Source organism: Aethalodelphis obliquidens, unplaced genomic scaffold (assembly GCF_003676395.1).
Source record: "Aethalodelphis obliquidens isolate GAN/ISIS:26980383/991018 unplaced genomic scaffold, ASM367639v1 scaffold48, whole genome shotgun sequence".
NCBI lineage: Eukaryota > Metazoa > Chordata > Mammalia > Artiodactyla > Delphinidae > Aethalodelphis > Aethalodelphis obliquidens.
In genome coordinates, this window is record NW_020837992.1 from 8,355,995 (window position 1) to 8,374,017 (window position 18,023).

The following is an 18,023-nucleotide window of genomic DNA, read 5'->3' on the forward strand; positions in this document are numbered from 1 at the left end:
AAAAGTACAAAAACTCAGTTACATCGATAAATGTAAATAAGTTACACTACTAAAAAAGACTCAGATTAAGTCTAAAGAGGTAAATCTTATTATATGCTCTTTATAAGAATCAAACCTAAATGACAGAGAAAGGTTGAGGATAACAAAATTGGCAAAGACCTGATAGATGTGTGGAAAGAAAAATAAACAAGAGGCAATATTAATCTTCCATAAAGAACTTGAGGCCAAAACAGCTTTAAATAGGAGAGAGGATTCTCTTACACTAATGTAAGTTCTATCTGTGGAACAAGATAGCATTAAGATTTTTAAATTAAAATGGTTACATATAAATTGGCATGAGAAGCTAATGAATATCAAAACTTCACAGATCAAAAAGAGAAACTAATTTAAGATATAGTATACTTGAGTAGTATCAATAAGATTTCATACAGTTTAATACTGAAATATATATTAACACATATATATATTATATATTTATCTGTATTACTTAATATATATATTACATTATATAGAAAATATACCGTCTTTTCAAATTCTACGAACTGTTTACAAAAAATGATCCTACACTGCGCCACAAGGAAACCTTAAAATTAGGAATTAATAACAAAAGGTTAGCAACAACAAAAATTCCATCTACAAATATAAAAACCTTATCACGTCAAAAACAGAAACTTCCAGTTATAAGAAAAATAAGTACTAGGGATGTAATGCACAACATGATGACTGTAGTTAACACTGCTGTATGACATATAGGAAAATTGTTACAGTAAATCTTAAGAGTTCTCATCATAAGCAAAAAAATTTTTTTTCTTGTTCTTCTTTTTATCTATATGAGATGATGGATGCTAACTAAACTTAGTGTTAATCATTTCATAATATTTGTAAGTCAAACCATTATGCTTAAACTTATGTATGTGATGTATGTCAGTTACATCTTAATAAATGGGATAAAAGAATAATAAGAAAAAAGGGGATAAAAATATTATTTAAACTAACTCCACGGTCAAAGAGGAAATCAAAACTGCTCTCATGGAAACTAAAAGAACAAAATCATTTACAATACAGTCGCCCCTCAGTATCCGCAGGGGTTCCAGGACCCCCCACTCCCGGCTGCAGATACCAAAATCTACAGATGCTCAAATACTACTGGTGTAGTATTTGCATATAAATTGCATATGCACATCCTCCCACATACTTTAAATCATCTCTAGATTACTTATAATACCTAACACAATGTAAATGCTATGTAAATAATTGCTGGCAGGTGGCAAATTCAAGTTTTGCTTTTTGGGACTTCCTGGGATTTTTTTTGGAATACTTCTTTGAGTCATTGGTGGTTGGCTGAATCAGCAGATGTGATACGAAGGGATGATTCTGCAATCAAAAACCATGAAACACCTAGGAATATCTCACAGAATATGAGCAAAATTTGTATGCTGAAAACTAAAAACCATTGATGAGAAATTGAGGAAGATCTAAATAAATGGAGAGATATGCCATGTTCATAGATTAGAAAACTCAATACTATTAAGATGTCAATTCTTTCCAAATTGATCTATAGATGCAAATACCAATCAAAATCCTAGCAGACTTTTTCGTAGAAATTGACAAATTGGTTTGAAATTTTGTATGGAAAGGCAAAGGACCTAGAACATCCAAAATAAATACAAAGGTAGAGGACTCACACTACCTGATGCCAAGACTTACAGAATTCCAAGCTACAGAAATCAAAATTGTGTGCTATTGGCTTAAGAACAGATACACGGACCAAAGGAACAGAACAGAATCCAGAAATAGACCTATATAGATAAGGTCAACTCATTTTCAACAAAGATGCTAAGGTAATTCACAGAGAAAGGATAGTCTTTTTAACAAATGGTGCTGGAACACCTGGCTATCCAAACACACCTCCATTCTTACCTTGCACCATATACAACAGTCAACTCAAAATGGATTACATAGAGCTAAATATAAAAGTTAAAACTATAAAACTTCTAGAAGAAAATATATGAGAAAATCTTTGAGACTTTGGGTTAGATAAAGACTTTCTAGATAGGGGCTTCCCTGGTGGCACAGTGGTTGAGAGTCCACCTGCTGATGCAGGGGACACGGGTTCGTGCCGCGGTCCGGGAAGATCCCACATGCTGCAGAGCGGCTAGGCCCGTGGGCCATGGCCACTGAGCCTGTGTGTCCGGAGCCTGTTGCTCCGCAACGGGAGAGGCCACAACAGTGAGAGGCCCGTGTACCGCAAAAAAACAAAACAAAACAAAACTTCCTAGATAAAAAACAAAACTACAACCCCAAAAGGAAAAAAAAAATTGATAAACTATATTTCATCAAAACAAAAAAACTTCTGTTCTTCAAAAGATACTGTATTCAAGGCACATACTGGCAGAAAATATCTGCAAAATACACATCTGATAAAAGTATTTGTATCTGGAATATATAAGGAGCTCAGTAACAAGAAGAAAACCTAAAAAAAAAAAAAAGCAGCATAAAAGATTAGAGCAGGCATTTCACTAAAGAAGAGATCTGGATGACAAGCCTATATGATGCTGGTGGATACCACTACACAACTATTCAAAAGCCTAAAATTACAAAGCCATACAATAAAAAGTGCTAGCAAGGATAAAGAACTACAACTCATACATTGCCGCTGAGTATGTAAAACGGTACAGCCATTATAGAAAACAGTTTGGCAGTTTCTTACAAAGTTAAACATACATTTACCACACAACCCAACAATTCTACTCCTAGGTTTTTATCCAAGAAATGTCCTACAAAGATCTGTACAATAAAAGCTTTATTTATAATAGAAAAAAAAACACAAAAAACTGGAAACAATTCAAATGTCCATGAAGCTGTCAACGGATAAATAAACTATGGTCCATATACTGGGATACTACTCAGCAGTAAAATGGAACAAACTACTGCTTCATGTAACAACATGGATGAATTATGCTAAGCATTATGTTAAGCAAAAGAAGCCATACCCAAAAGGCTACATATTGTATGCTTCCATTTATATTTCAGAAAGGCAAAATTATAGGGATAGAAATCAGTTCAGTACTAGTCAGGGGTTAGGGGAAAGACTGACTAGAGGGGCCTGAAGGAACTCTGGAGTGATTTGAAAATGTTCTATATCACAATTGTGGCGGTAGTTACACAACTGTATACATCTATTAAAATTTGAACTGCATATCTAGAACTGTGTACCTAGAAAAGTTTCTGTAAATAAATTATACCACAAAATCTGACTTAAAAAGTGCATTTCAGGGACTTCCCTGGTGGCGCAGTGGTTAAGAATCCTCCTGCCAATGCAGGAGACATGGGTTCAAGCCCTGGCTGAGAAGATCCCATATGCCGCGGAGCAACTAAGCCCGTGTGCCACAACTACTGAGCCTGCGCTCTAGAGCCCGCGAGCCACAACTACTGAGCCCATGTGCTGCAACTACTGAAGCCCACGCACCTAGAGTCCGTGCTCCGCAACAAGAGGAGCCACCGCAATGAGAAGCCCCCGCACTGCAACGAAGAGTAGCCCCCGCTTGCCGCAACTAGAGAAAGTCCACGCACAGCAACGAAGACCCAACACAGCCAAAAAATAAATAAATTTATTAAAAGGAAAAAGTGCATTTCAAATTAATGGCAATGGGAACACTGAAAGTTGTAATTTATGGAATGTGGCCAACCTGCACTAAGAGGAAAATTAATAGCCTTAAGTGCTTTCATTATTAAACAGAAGAATAAAAATAAATGTACCAACCACTTGAAAGGCACAAGAAAGCCATGCTTCTGGCAAGAAAAGGGGAACATAAACACAATAGTAAGAATAAAATAAAGATAAAATTTTAAACACAGAGATACTAAAAATTATAAAGCTTCTTTATACTGATACTTATGAATCTGCAAAATAAATTAAATGGAAAACAAATTATCAAAACTGATTCAAGAGGTAGAAAACTTTGATAGGGCAATAACCATGTAAGTAATTAGAAATATTCTCAAAACTCTATCCCTGGAAGAAGTTCCAGGTTCAGATGGACTTATGGCACTTTTAAAGCTATACCCTCAGAAGACAGAAAATTCTTATGTCATAGCTCTTAACCATTTCAGAGCATGGCAAGGGTAACTATTTACACTGCATTTACATTTTATTTATAACTACTTACATAATATTTACATTGTATTAGGTATTGTAAGTAATCTAAAGATGATTTAAAGTATATAGGAGGATATACATAGGTTATATGCAAAAACTACTATTTTATACAAGGAACTTGAGCATCTGAGGATTTTGGTATTCAGCAGGGGGTACTGGAACCAAGCCCCCAAAGATGTCAAGGGACAACTGTGTATCAATTAAAGGAAAAAAACATGCAACCACATGAATGAATCTCATCAGTATAATGTTGAGCAAAAGAAGTAAAAACAAACAAAACTAAACAATATTTTTAGGGAGGCATATATATAGATGGTAAAACTATAAAGAGCAAAGAAATGATTATCACAAAGGTCAAAACAGTGGTTTCCATTGGGTGGGTATTAAGGCTCTGATCAGGGAGAATGATGTGAGAGAAGGAAGCAGGGTTCTGTGATTTTGCAGTGTTCTCTTTCTAGCTGGATGGTGGTTACATGGGTTTTGATTTACAATTATTATTTAAACTATTAAATATACATTGTACATACTTTTTTGTATGTGTGATTTATCTCAAAATAAGGAAAGAAATGAGATAGAATAATACAGTGCTCTCACTTGGTTTGGTTCCCTAAAATGACTGAGCACATTCTCTTCTTGGATAATATGTTTAGTAGAAAAAAACACAAGAGGACAGAGCTCTCTTAATTCTTAATTAAGTCCTCTTAAGAAGCTTTCTTAAGCATATTAAGTCTCTCTGAACCCTAATTTGCTCATCGATTAAGTGCAAATACTAATTACTGTCCTTATGTCTTGGGGTATTTGTGACTATCAATCATAATATACCAAAACATGTTTAGAAAATTGCAAACAAACAAAAAAACACAGCAGCTCAGTTTTCATAATCTGAAATTCAAAGGTTTTTGTTACACTGTAGCTATGATCATACCAAGAGATAATAAAATCCATGAAAGTAAGATTTATTTCCGACAATTTTCCATTTCAATTTAAGCAGCATTTTTTTAAAAGTGGTGCATCTGTCATCAGTAATGGGCAAACAAATAGGGTTCCACTTTGAGAAAAAATAAATATAAAACATTAATTTAACCTAGGAAATGCTATAAAAGATGACACATTAAAAGTCTAGAGATTGAAATCTGTTCTTGTATTTACAAAAGAAAACTTAAGAATGTCTTTTCCTCTGTGTGAAAAGGAGAAATACAGTTCGCTAAGTTCCCCATCCAGTACCTTTCTCTAATAAATACAGTCAGCACCAAAACTGTTCTCCCTAAATTGAGTAAAGGAGACAAGAATAAAATAAACAATTTAACTGGGCTTCTCAATTAGCCTTGGTGCTGCTATGGGACAATTAAAAAGAAACTGAGAGGCAAGTCTAATTCACTAAAACAAACCTAAACATTAAAGGATGTAAATTTTTCAATAACTAAGTAATATCTTTGAATGGTGACACAGCGTAACTAGACTTATCATGGTGATCATTTTGAAATGTATAGAAAAAGATTACTATGTTGTGTAACAGGAACTAACACAGTGTTGCAGCTCAGTTATACTTCAAAAGCAAGCACACAAACAGACAAACATACAAACAAACTCATAGAAAAAGAGATCAGATTTGTGGTTACCAGAGGCACGGGGTAGTTGGATGAAAGCAGCCAAAAGGCACAAACTTCCAGTTATAAGATAAATAAGTACCAGGAATGTAATGTATAGCATGATAAATATAATTAACACTGTTGTTAGGTTATGTATGAAAGTTGTTAAGAAAGTAAATCCTAAGAGTTCTTATAACACAAAAAAATATCTTTTAAATTCTTTAATTTTGTATCTATGAGATGATGGATGTTCACTAAATTTATTGTGTAATAATTTCATGATGTAAGTTGAATCATTACACTGTATACCTAAAACTTATACAATGCTGTCAATTTTATCTCAATAAAACTGGAAAAAAAAGGGAAAAAAAGAAAGAAGTTTTATATATTTACTTTGCCACTTCTAACTTCTGCCACCAATATCAACAATGCTCTTGGAAATTTTTTAGATTGAAACACTTAGAAAAAGACAAAGATAATATTGGGTTGGCCAAAAAGTGCCTTTGGTTTGTAAGTAAAACTAAAAGACACCTTTTTCATTTCCACCAAAAACTTTACTGAACAACATATTCACTCTTTTGTGCCACTACCTTCTGTCATTTTTTAGGCAACTTCATAATTCCATCTTCCCAAAACTTTTTATCTTTTTGAGCAAAGAACTGTTCCAGGTGCCTTTACAGTCTTCCAGGAAATTGAAACTTTTTCCATGAAGAGAATTTTGTAAAGACCAAAATAAATGGAAATCCGAAGGTGCATTGTCTGGTGAATATGGCGGATGAATCGGAACTTCCCAGCCAAGCTGTAACAGTTTTCGCCTGGTCATCAAAGAAACATTCTGTCTTGCATTATCCTGATGAAAGATTAGTCTACTGACTAATTCTAGACACTTTTCGTCGAGTGCTACTTTCAGTTGGTCTAATTGGGAGTAGTACTTGTTGCAATTAATCCTTTGGTTTTCCGGAAGGTGCTCATAATAGAGGACTCCCTTCCAATCCCACCATATACACATCACCTTCTCTGGATGAAGACCGGCCTTTGGTGTGGTTGGCGGTGGTTCATTTCGCTTGCCTCACGATCTCTTCCGTTCCACATTATTGTACAGTATCCACTTTTCACGCCTGTCACAATTTTTTTTTAACATCTTTATTGTAGTTTAATTGCTTTACAATGTTGTGTTAGTTTCTGCTGTATAACAAAGTGAAATCAGCTATACGTATACACAATTTGTTTTAATAACGGAACGTTTTTGTTACGTTTAAGTAGAGAATTGCATGTGGAAATATAACTTATGTGGAACCCAAACATCAAAGCGATTAACATAACCAAGCTGGTGTAAATGATTTTCAATGCTTGACTGGATATTCTGAGTATGTCAGCTATCTTCTGTGGGGTATAATGTTGATTGTTCTCAATTAATATCTCGATTTGATGGCTATCAACTTCAACTGGGGTATCCAACCGTGGAGCAACGTCCAGCGAGAAATCTCCAGCACAAAACCTCACAAACCATTTTTGACATGTTCAGTTAGTGACAGCACCTTCTCCATACACTGCACAAATCTTTTTTTGCATTTTTACCTTTCTTGAAATAATAAAGCATAATAGGTAAAAAAGGTTGCTTTTTTCTTCCATCTTCAATATTAAAATGGCTACACAAAAATTCACCAATTTTGATAAGTCTTGTATTAAATGTATGCTGATATGACAGCTGTCACATACAATCTAACAAAATTGTTTCGAATGAAGTTAAACACAACTAAGTGCCACTAGAGCCATCTTACAGAAAAAAACCAAACAAACCTTTTGGCCAACCCAATATAAAAATGTAAAGCAAAACAATATGCTCTATTATAATACTATATTATTTTTCTATATAAAATATTAATGTTCAAAGTTCTGCATACCTGAATGTTTTCCCTACTCCAAGTATGTGGTGTTTTACTGGCAAGTAATTTCAGATCTTGAATAGCAAGTCTCTTTACTGCTTTCCTGGGGTCATTCTTCAAATACTGCAATAGAAGCTGAATCTACAAAAGAAATAAGTCACTCCATGAATGATACTGTCACTGAAATTATCATTAGGGATGCAGTGTAAGTTAGTGAAACTTACATTTGAGACAGAGCTCATTTCAAATTACAGCCCTGTCATTTATTCGCTATGTGCCCATGTTTGGACCTCTTTCTCCTCTTGTATAGAAATATACTATCATTTTACTTGCAAGGTTCCAGCACAAGACCTGGCCTCAAACACTCAATTCTTCCCTTTTTTTTCCCCGCCAACTCTATGCTCTGCCACGTACCCCCACCTCCCCCTCATTTCTCTCAAGGCTCCTAAGAATTAGCACTATGAACAGAGGAAAAAAGCAAGCAAAAGGAAATGAAACCTTCTCTGATCTTTATCAGAGAAAGGGATCTTAATGTTATCAAAACTTATGGGTTACTTATTTTTTATCGTATACTTAATATGCAAGTTTATTGAAAAGGCAGTTAAAGAAAATTGACATTACCTGCTTAGGAGTATCAACCAAGGATGAAGCTGCAAGCAGAGTAAAGGTGTGCAAAGAAACAATCACCATTTTGTTGGAAGGGTAGGATGTGACTAGCTGTTGTAAGAGCTCACGAGCACTGGATGCCAAAATTGCATCATGGTGCATGTGCTGCAGGATAGGGATCAACTTCAGCTTCAAGTCGACTGGCGTGGCTAGACCTAGATACAGAAAGAATGCTTAGAGATTTCTGATCATCATCCTGGATAATAGTTCACAGTTAAAAGGTCTGATTCAATGAGCAAAATGACCATTTAAAAACAAATAGTATATGAGTATTATGGTTATAACATTAAAGATAATTATATACTAGAGATAATCAACAAGTTCAATAGTTTTTTTTCAAAAGTATGTATCTTAACATTAAGTTGTGGGTGCTTATTAAACTACATGCTGATAGTAGAAAATGCCCTTAAAAGGCACAGTAGAAAGCAGTCATATTTGCTGCCTGTTTCTTCCCAAAGGATACTAAAAGATATACACATACATGTAAACATATACACACGTATATGTACAAACTCAATGGTGATTATTTGATTATATTTACAATTTTAATTATTTCCTTCAATTCTAAGTCAAGATCAGGATGTGAACAGACTGTGTATGGAGCAGTTTTGAAACTCTGTGAACTTTGTGTAGCAATGCCTTTCTTTACAGTATACAAAGCTGGAACTCCATGAGGATTAATTCCAAAGCATCTTTTCCTGTCAACATTGGAGCTACATAAACAAAAAAGTCTTTTCTTCTACAGCACGGCTTTGAGGTGACAGTGAACAAAAAACTGTCATCATAATATACTACACATAGGTCAAAAGCTAATTTATCTCTACTGATCACTGGTTTTGCCACTGTGAAGTTAACTGTTAGTGTGAATACATAAATATTTCAACATCCAACGGTGGCTTACATCAACTAAGTCCCTTACTATTTGGCCTCTCTTTGAGTTTAGCCAAAACAGAGAGTCCCAGGAGATGGGAGGGAGAATAAGGTCAGAGCATTTACTCCCTGGTTTTCTCTCTGCAGGATCATATCAGGCTTATGTTATTATTGTTTTGATCCTTAAGGTACTGAATGCGTTTGAATGACCAGTCTATCTTTGAAACTCTTTCTCAATAGCTTCTGCTTTTTCACACTCTTCCTGGTTTTTGTCCTTTCTCAATCTCTTTGTATTCTCCTCTTTATCCACACTTTAACTTCTGGTATTCCTTGGGCTTGGTAATATATTATCTTCTTACCCTATGTACTTTCCCTGAGTGAGCTTATATAAACCCATGGCTTCTATTACCAGCTATATGCTTTTTTTTTTTTTTTTTTTTGCTGTACGCGGGCCTTTCACCGCTGTGGCCTCTCCCGTTGCGGAGCACAGGCTCCGGACATGCAGGCTCAGCGGCCATAGCTCACAGGCCCAGCTGCTCCGCGGCATGTGGGATCTTCCAGGACCGGGGCACGAACCCGTGTCCCCTGCATCAGCAGGCGGACTCTCAACCACTGCGCCACCAGGGAACCCCACCAGCTATATGCTTTTAAAGACTGCCTCCCCCTCGCCTCCCTGCTCCCTGAACTTCAGATATGTGTATCCCATTACCTCTGGTCATCTCCAATGGGATGTCTCAGATGTATTTTATACTTAACACAGCCCAAAGACAACTTCTGATCTTTGCTACAAAATTGCTCCTCCAACTTTTCCCATTTCAGGATATGACAACTCCATCATTACAGCTCCTCAGAACTTAGAGTCTTTCTTGATTCCCTTATTTCTCTCACACCCACATCCAAATTTATCAACAAATCTTGTTGGTTTCTATCTTCAAAATATAACCCAAATCTGACTGTCTTTCCACCTTCATTGCTATCACATTGGTCCATTTCCACCACTATCTCTTGACTGGACCATTGCAACAGTGTCCTAAGTATTGTCTCTACTTAGGCCTTTCCCCATGGCAGACTCCTGTCGCATATCTCCCCCTTCTCCTCTGCAAGTCTATTCTCAATCCAGCAGTCAGAGGGACTCTTTGTGTTTACAGACATTTTTACTGAAGGCTTAGGGAGACTCAAGATTTTACTTTGCAGAAACACAAGCAGCTTAAAATTTAATTTAAGGATACTTTATGCCTAAAACTTGCTCACCACTTCTATATCTTGAGCTCCAATCTTCCTCCACCTTGCCCCCATTCCTACCCCTGTGTTTTTCTCCCTGTCTCTCTTTCTATCTCCTAATTCCTGTTCATTTACTTCCACTTTAAATTTATTTATTTGTTTGTTTGTTTTTATTTAATTATTTTTGGCTGCATTGGGTCTTCGTTGCTGTGCGCGGGCTTTCTCCAGTTGCAGTGAGCAGGGGCTACTCTTCGTTGTGGTGTGCAGGCTTCTCACTGCAGTGGCTTCTCTTTTTTTTTTTTTGCGGTACGCGGGCCTCTCACTGTTGTGGTCTCTCCCGTTGCGGAGCACAGGCTCCGGACGCGCAGGCTCAGCGGCCATGGCTCACGGGCCCAGCCGCTCCACGGCATGTGGGATCTTCCCAGACCGGGGCACGAACCCGCGATCCCTGCGTCGGCAGGCGGACTCTCAACCACTGCGCCACCAGGGAAGCCCCGGTGGCTTCTCTTGTTGCAGAGCACGGGCTCTAGGCACACGGGCTTCAGTAGTTGTGGCTCGCGGGCTCTAGAGTGCAGGCTCAGTAGCTGTGGTGCATGGGCTTAGTTGCTCCGCAGCATGTGGGATTTTCCCAGACCAGGGCTTGAACCCGTGTCCCCTGCACTGGCAGGTGGATTCTTAACCACTGCATCACCAGGGAAGTCCCTACTTTAATTTTTTACAGATAAAACTTATGGAACAAAAATGAATCTTAAGTATGCATATTAATGGATTTCTACATATGAATATATCCATAAAGCCACCACTCAAGCTATACAGAATCCTCCAGCACCCTAGGAGGCTTACATCAACTCCCTTGCTATTTGCCTTCTCTCTGGGTGGAGAGCCCCAGCAGAGGGGAAGAGAAGAAGGCTCAGGACTGAGTATTTATTCCTTGGCTCCTTCTCTGCAGGGTCACATCAGGTCACATCATTCTGAAGGTCAGTTTTTCAAAGTGGCCCTCTTGATGTGACTCCAGGTTCTGGTAACCACTCCCTCTTCTGCACCATAGAGGGGTATAGGACTACATCATCCCCTATAGTTTACCTTGCCCACACTTTTGTAAATCGTTCCTTCATTAAACCCTACTAATTATCTCAGCTCAAATGTGACATCTGTTTCCTGCTGAGATCTTGTCTGATACAGCAGGCATTCAATAAAAACCTGCTCAATGAATGAGTGATACTTCCTTCTAATGATAGCTTTCTGCAGGACAGCCCTTTTCTGGCAGCAGGGGAAAAAAGACAAAGGAATAAACAGAAACAGGACAAAGCTCAACCACTGTATCTTGGTCTTCAATTAAGTGATTTTATTGTGGCTCCATTTCCTTTTCCATAAAATAGAGGTAGTAGTATTACCTATCCAAGTCTGCCAAATTGCACAATTCAAAGCAATGCCATCTAGAAATACACAAAGAGAGTCGTGTTCTCTAGAGCTGTGCAATGCTGTAACCCCAGAGCTTCCTTTTATGAATATTATGAGGGTAAATGGGGTAATACATGTGAAGCACAGTATGGAAGATGAGGTTAGAATACTAAGGCTTTGTAGGCTACAGTGAGGAATTTGAATTTGAGTTTCGTTACAGCTGGAAGATACTGGAGGGACATTAGCAGAGTGAAGAGAGTCCCAGAGCTCCTAACAGCACAGCTCTCCCCCAGGTCAGAATGTTTTCCCCCTAAATATCTGCATTTCTCACTCAAATATCACTTTATCAGAAGTCTTCTTTGATCAACATATATAAAACAGTAACTTCCCCCCTTCTGTCCTGCCATCTGCTCTGGGGACTCTCTATCCTTCTTACCGCACTTGTTCTCCGCAGCACCTGATATGTCATAAATTTACTTATCTGTTGCCACCACCAACCCTTCCACCATTAGAATGTAGGTTACATGAGGGCAAGGGCTTTGTTTTGTGTACTACTGTATCCTAAGCACCTAGAATAGTTCTGGCATTTAGAAGACACTTAATTAACATTATTTGAATGAATAAACGAATGAATAGTGACTAGCACACAGTAAGTACTTAATAAATGTTAGCAGCTAATATTAATATAAATCCCATTAAGTTACTTCATAATACCAAATGAAGCATACATACCTTGAATCATTTCACTGATTTTGTTACAGATTCCTACAGCAAAATCCCTTTGGAAAGAGAAAACAGCAAAATCATTAAAACCAAACAATTAAATTTGCTTCAGTTATCTGAGGACTTAAAAGAAACAGAACACAGTAAGCACAGGAGAAATGCAATACTCCAAATCGTAACTAATATTCCTAAGGTCAGGTGCCAGGGGTGGGGTAAGAAATGCAACTGAAACCAAAACTCCAAACAGCAGTGGGCTTATGCCAACACTGTTCCCACATGATTTTCAAGGAAAAATGCTCTGATTTATGAGCATTGTTGCAATTTGCATTACTAAATGACACTGTCTGAAAGACTCAAGGTCACTATCTCGGTCTACAATGTTTTAGGACACACTTTTAATTAAGAGAAGCTTTCAACACACAAGCGATCACTTACGTAAACAATAAAATATATACCAAATATTCTGAATTTTAGAAAAACAGAGTAAGTACGAAGTAGTAGAAACGCAGTAGGAAATATGGATAGAATCTTACTAAGAGCCAAATTATTTAAAAGTGGCCATTTTTTAGATTAAAGACCTAAATGTAAGACTGGATACTATAAAACTCCCAGAGGAAAACAGGCAGAATACTCTCTGACATAAATCTTTTTGCATCCATCTCCTAGAGTAATGGAAATAAAAACAAAAATAAACAAATGGGACCTAATTAAACTTAAAAACTTTTGCACAGTAGAGGAAACCATATGCAAAGCAAAAAGACAACTTACAGAATGGGAGAAAATATTTGCAAACGATGCAACAAAGGATTAATCTCCAAAATACACAAACAGCTCATACAGCTCAGTATCAAAGAAACAACCCAATCAAAAAATGGGCAGAAGATCTAAATAGAAATTTCTCCAAAGAAGAAAGAAGACATACTGATGGCCAAAAGGCACATGAAACAATGCTCAACACTGCTAATTACTAGAGAAGCACAAATCCAAACTACAATGAGGTATCACCTTACACCAGTCAGAATGGCCATCATCAAAAAGTCTACAAATAATAAATGCTGGAGAGGGTGTGGAGAAAAGGGAACCCTCCTGCACTATTGGTGGGAAGGTAAATTGGTGCAGCTACTAGGGAGAACAGTATGGAGGTTCCTTACAAAACTAAAAATAGAACTACCATATGATCCTGCAATCCCACTACTGGGCACATACCCTGAGAAAACCATAATTTGAAAAGATACATGCACCCCAATGTTTACTGCAGCACTATTTACAATAGCCAAGACATGGAAACAACCTAAATGTCCATCAACAGATGAACAGATAAAGAAGATGTGGTATACATATACAGTGGAACATTATTCGGCCATAAAAAAGAACGAAAGATGCCATTTGCAGCAACATGGATGGACCTAGATTGTCATACTAAGTAAGCCAGACTGAAAAAGACAAATATGATACATCTTAAATGTGGAATCAAAAAAAATGATACAGATGAACTTACATACAAAACAGAAATAGACCCACAGACATGGAAAATAGACTTGTGCTTATCAAGGGGGAGGGGGAGGAGGGATAAATTAGGAGTTTGGGGTTAACATATACATACTACTATATATAAAATAGATAACACATAGGACCTACTGTATAGCACAGGGAACTATACTCAATATTTTGTAATAACCTATATGGGAAAAGGATCTGAAAAATAGATATATATATGCATAACTGAATCACTTTGCTATACACCTAAAACTAACACAACATTGTAAACAAACTATACTTCAATTAAAAAAATAAAATAAAAATTAAAAACAAAGTAGGCATTTTAAAAATATTATATATGTGTAAAGTATTTTCCAAGGTGTTGCTTTTGAGTCTGTTGCAATTGAAATATCACTGAATGTTGCAAAAGTTATTAATAACATGAATTTTTGGGATAAAACATTATATAACATGTAAGGAAATAAGATACAGATAATATGATCTAACTTGGCTCTTTTAGTCATGATAAATTATACACAGGGCATGGAATACTTCCCCTCTGCAGTTTAGATGTCTATATAAAACATTTTCTGCCATTAAGATATTATTTAATATTCTCTGACAAAATGGAAAGCACACATCAAGTACACAGTGGTTGTCTGCAGGAAAAATACCATGCAGTCATTTGAGTTTCTACATGAACTACCCATTTTTTTTCATGAAATTCCGTAATTATTCAGAGTTGGCTATTTGCAGATATTTTCTAAAAAGGTGAATAAAGAAAGCTTGTAACTTTAAGGAAGGTAACTGGGAAAATTTTTTGCCAATCTCAGCTTCTAAGCAAAAATTAGCATTTCAGAAAACTTGTATCTGTCACCATGAGCTTGACAGCTTAATATTCACAGACCTTCCTGATGAGATCAGCGGTGATAGTAACAAATGTGATCCTTTGATATTTTACAATGAAAAAGGTCAACATTTGGAAGACCTGCATAACACAGTGAACGAATATTTTCCAGAAGACCAATATCTAAGTTATAAAACCATACACGGGTAAGAGAGGCCAATGGCTTTCAACGTAACAGTACATATTCACTGGTGGCTTTAGAGTTCACAGGGCAATTAGACTTTAAGAACCAACACTTTTCTAGTTTTGGTATAGGATCAAAGAAAAACATCCATAATTACCTATAAAGCCTTTAAAAACACTCCTTTCTTTTCCAACTATATATCTGTGTGAGGCTGGATTTTTTTCACATATTTTAACCAAAATAACATTGCAACAGAAACAGTGAACACAGAATCAGATATGAGAATCCAGCCAGACATTAAAAAGATTTGTAAAAATGTAAAACAACACCACTCTTCCCACAAAATTGATTGTTTTCGAAAATAATTATTTTCATAAAGATATTTTTATGTTAACATATTAAGAATTTGTTGCTTTTGCGGTACGCGGGCCTCTCACTGTTGTGGCCTCTCCCGTTGCGGAGCACAGGCTCCAGACGCGCAGGCTCAGCGGCCATGGCCCACGGGCCCAGCCGCTCCGCGGCATGTGGGATCTTCCCGGACGGGGGCACGAACCCGTGTCCTCTGCGTCGGCAGGCGGACACTCAACCACTGTGCCACCAGGGAAGCGCCAGAATTTGTTACTTTTTGAATGAACTAATAAATATTTTAAAAATTTAGGCATTTTCATTCTAACATAGTTAACTATCAGTTGATATAATAATCCATATAAACAAAAAAAGCTCTTTGAGGACTTCAATAATGTTTGAAGAGTGTAAAGGGATTCTGATACCAAATAGTTTCAAAACTACTGCTCTGATATCAGCCTCACATTTGATAAGAAAAAGTAAGTTGTAAATGTCTTTCAGGTATAAGGCAAAAGGTGTATTAGGTATGTATAGATGACCTGTTCACATTTCAGAGTGCTCCTGTACTTGTTATTCCTTCTGCTTGGAATATCCTTCCTCTAGATTGCTGCCTCTTCTTCAGCACCCAGTTTCAGCTCAAATGTCACCTACTCAGTGAGGCCTTCCCTGATCACTCTACCTAAGCAGCTCACTCAGGTCATCATCACAATGACAGAACTGTTCTATTTTTCCATAACATTAATGAGCAGCTGAAACTACTTTGTGTTTACATCACAACAGGTCATTCATCTTTTCCACTTCTGTATTCCTGGTGCTTGGAATAGAGTCTGGACATGATGGATATTCACTAAGTATTTCTTCACTAACTATATAATAACTTTTTTTTAAATAGTATCTTTTTTTTTTTTTAATTTTTGGCTGTGTTGGGTCTTTGCTGCTGTGCTCGGGCTTTCTCTAGTTGCAGTGAGCGGGGTCCACTCTTTGTTGCAGCGCGCAGGCTCCTCATTGCAGTGGCTTCTCTTGCTGTGGAGCACAGGCTGTAGGCGCATGGGCTTCAGTAATCGTGGTGCGCGGACTCAGTAGTTGTGGCTCGTGGGCTCTAGAGCGCAGGCTCAGTAGTTGTGGTGCATGGACTCAGTTGCTCCGTGGCATGTGGGATCTTCCCAGACCAGGGCTCGAACACGTGTCCCTTGCGTTGGCAGGTGGTCTCCCAACCACTGCACCACCAGGGAAGTCCCACTAACTATATAATAACTTTGATAACAACTCAAAGTTTAAAAGTCTGTTACACTCCTCTAGGGTCAATAAACTGCAAGTTAGAAGCCTGCAGTTTTCTTTCCTTTTTTTCTTTTTTTTTGGTCTAATAATATTTTTTTAAATTCTTAATGTCAGCATAAAGAATATGTTAAGAATATATAGTCTTGTATGGTGAAATAAACAGAATAATCCAATTCTCCAGCTTCTTCCCACCACCCCCCACCCCCAAATTCCGATGTCACACCATTGGTCATACACTCCTGCACTGTTACCACCTACTGGTACCAAGGGGCTACTCCTTTTAGATGGTGAGTGCACCCTTCGGTTCACCACAGTCATCACGTGAAGTCACTTCTCTCATTGACAATGCCTCCCTGGTCCCTGAAGGCATTTGGGTTTGCAACTCCTGCTCTGGGGCTAGCTCTTAAAAATTATAACCTTTTTCAGAACAAGTCACATGTGGTTGTGGTAGCAGACAGGTGGAAACAGGATTAAATAAATTCTTAAGGTCTTTTTTGGCCAGTTTCTCTAATTTGTTTAAGATCCAAAATTGATGGAGATACTAACATAAAAATCCATCCGTATTGGTTGAGATATTTGATCTCAAGCCAGGTCATCACTTCTGGGGGAAGAGGTAAATGCTAATCTGAAAAAGACGTATTTGCTTATTCACACTGATACATCTAGATAGGTCCTTCAGACTTTCCTATTGCACTAATTTGGTATTTTTAAACATCACAAATCACAAGTATACCATATTGAAGGCTGGTATGTGAAAAACTGCTTCTACATAAACTATTAAATGTTTACTGGTCATCAATAAGAAAAAAATGCCAACTTTCAAAAGCACAAATAAGAACTGTCTTTACTCAGATATTTCTCTTCCTCAATTATTGCCACACCTACTACTTTCGATCAGTGAATTAAAGACTATATGCTTTCTATTCTCTAATCTCCTTTTCCAATGAGTAATCCTGAAATTCTGAAGGCTTCATAAGAGCAGCTGAAGAGAAGAATGTGATGTATTAATAAAATATAAAGGAAGACTGTTGGTGATTAACTCTTTCAAGTCTTATCCAAATTTAGCAGAGGCTCTTAATGTAAATGCTACTTTTTATTAAAAAAAATTCATAGTCATCTGATTATAAAACCAAAACTTGCTCCTAGCAGGATATACAGAAATTTGTAAAAAAGAAAACAAAAATAAGATAACCATCTTACCAGCCAGAGATAATACTTCGATATATATCTTTCTAGTCTTTTTTCTATTCCATAAATATAAATACTTGTTTTTTAAATAAATCTATAATATCATATAACCTATTATGTAACCTATTTCCAAATATATTTCTAAAATATATGCGTTACAAAAGCTGATACAGTATTTCGTTGTACG

General features: G+C 37.0%; 1 protein-coding gene across 2 annotated transcripts in view; it reads right to left on the reverse strand.

Annotated features, from left to right (window-relative positions):
- Positions 1-18,023, reverse strand: part of INTS7 (integrator complex subunit 7) — a 91,394-nt gene that overhangs the window by 58,336 nt on the left and 15,035 nt on the right. For both annotated transcript variants that reach the window (XM_027082927.1, XM_027082928.1), the window contains 3 exons: positions 12,525-12,571; positions 8,256-8,455; positions 7,653-7,775 (listed from right to left, as the gene is read on the reverse strand). In XM_027082927.1, the coding sequence (XP_026938728.1) occupies positions 7,653-7,775; positions 8,256-8,455; positions 12,525-12,571 (370 nt within the window). The remainder of the gene's footprint in view (positions 1-7,652; positions 7,776-8,255; positions 8,456-12,524; positions 12,572-18,023) is intronic.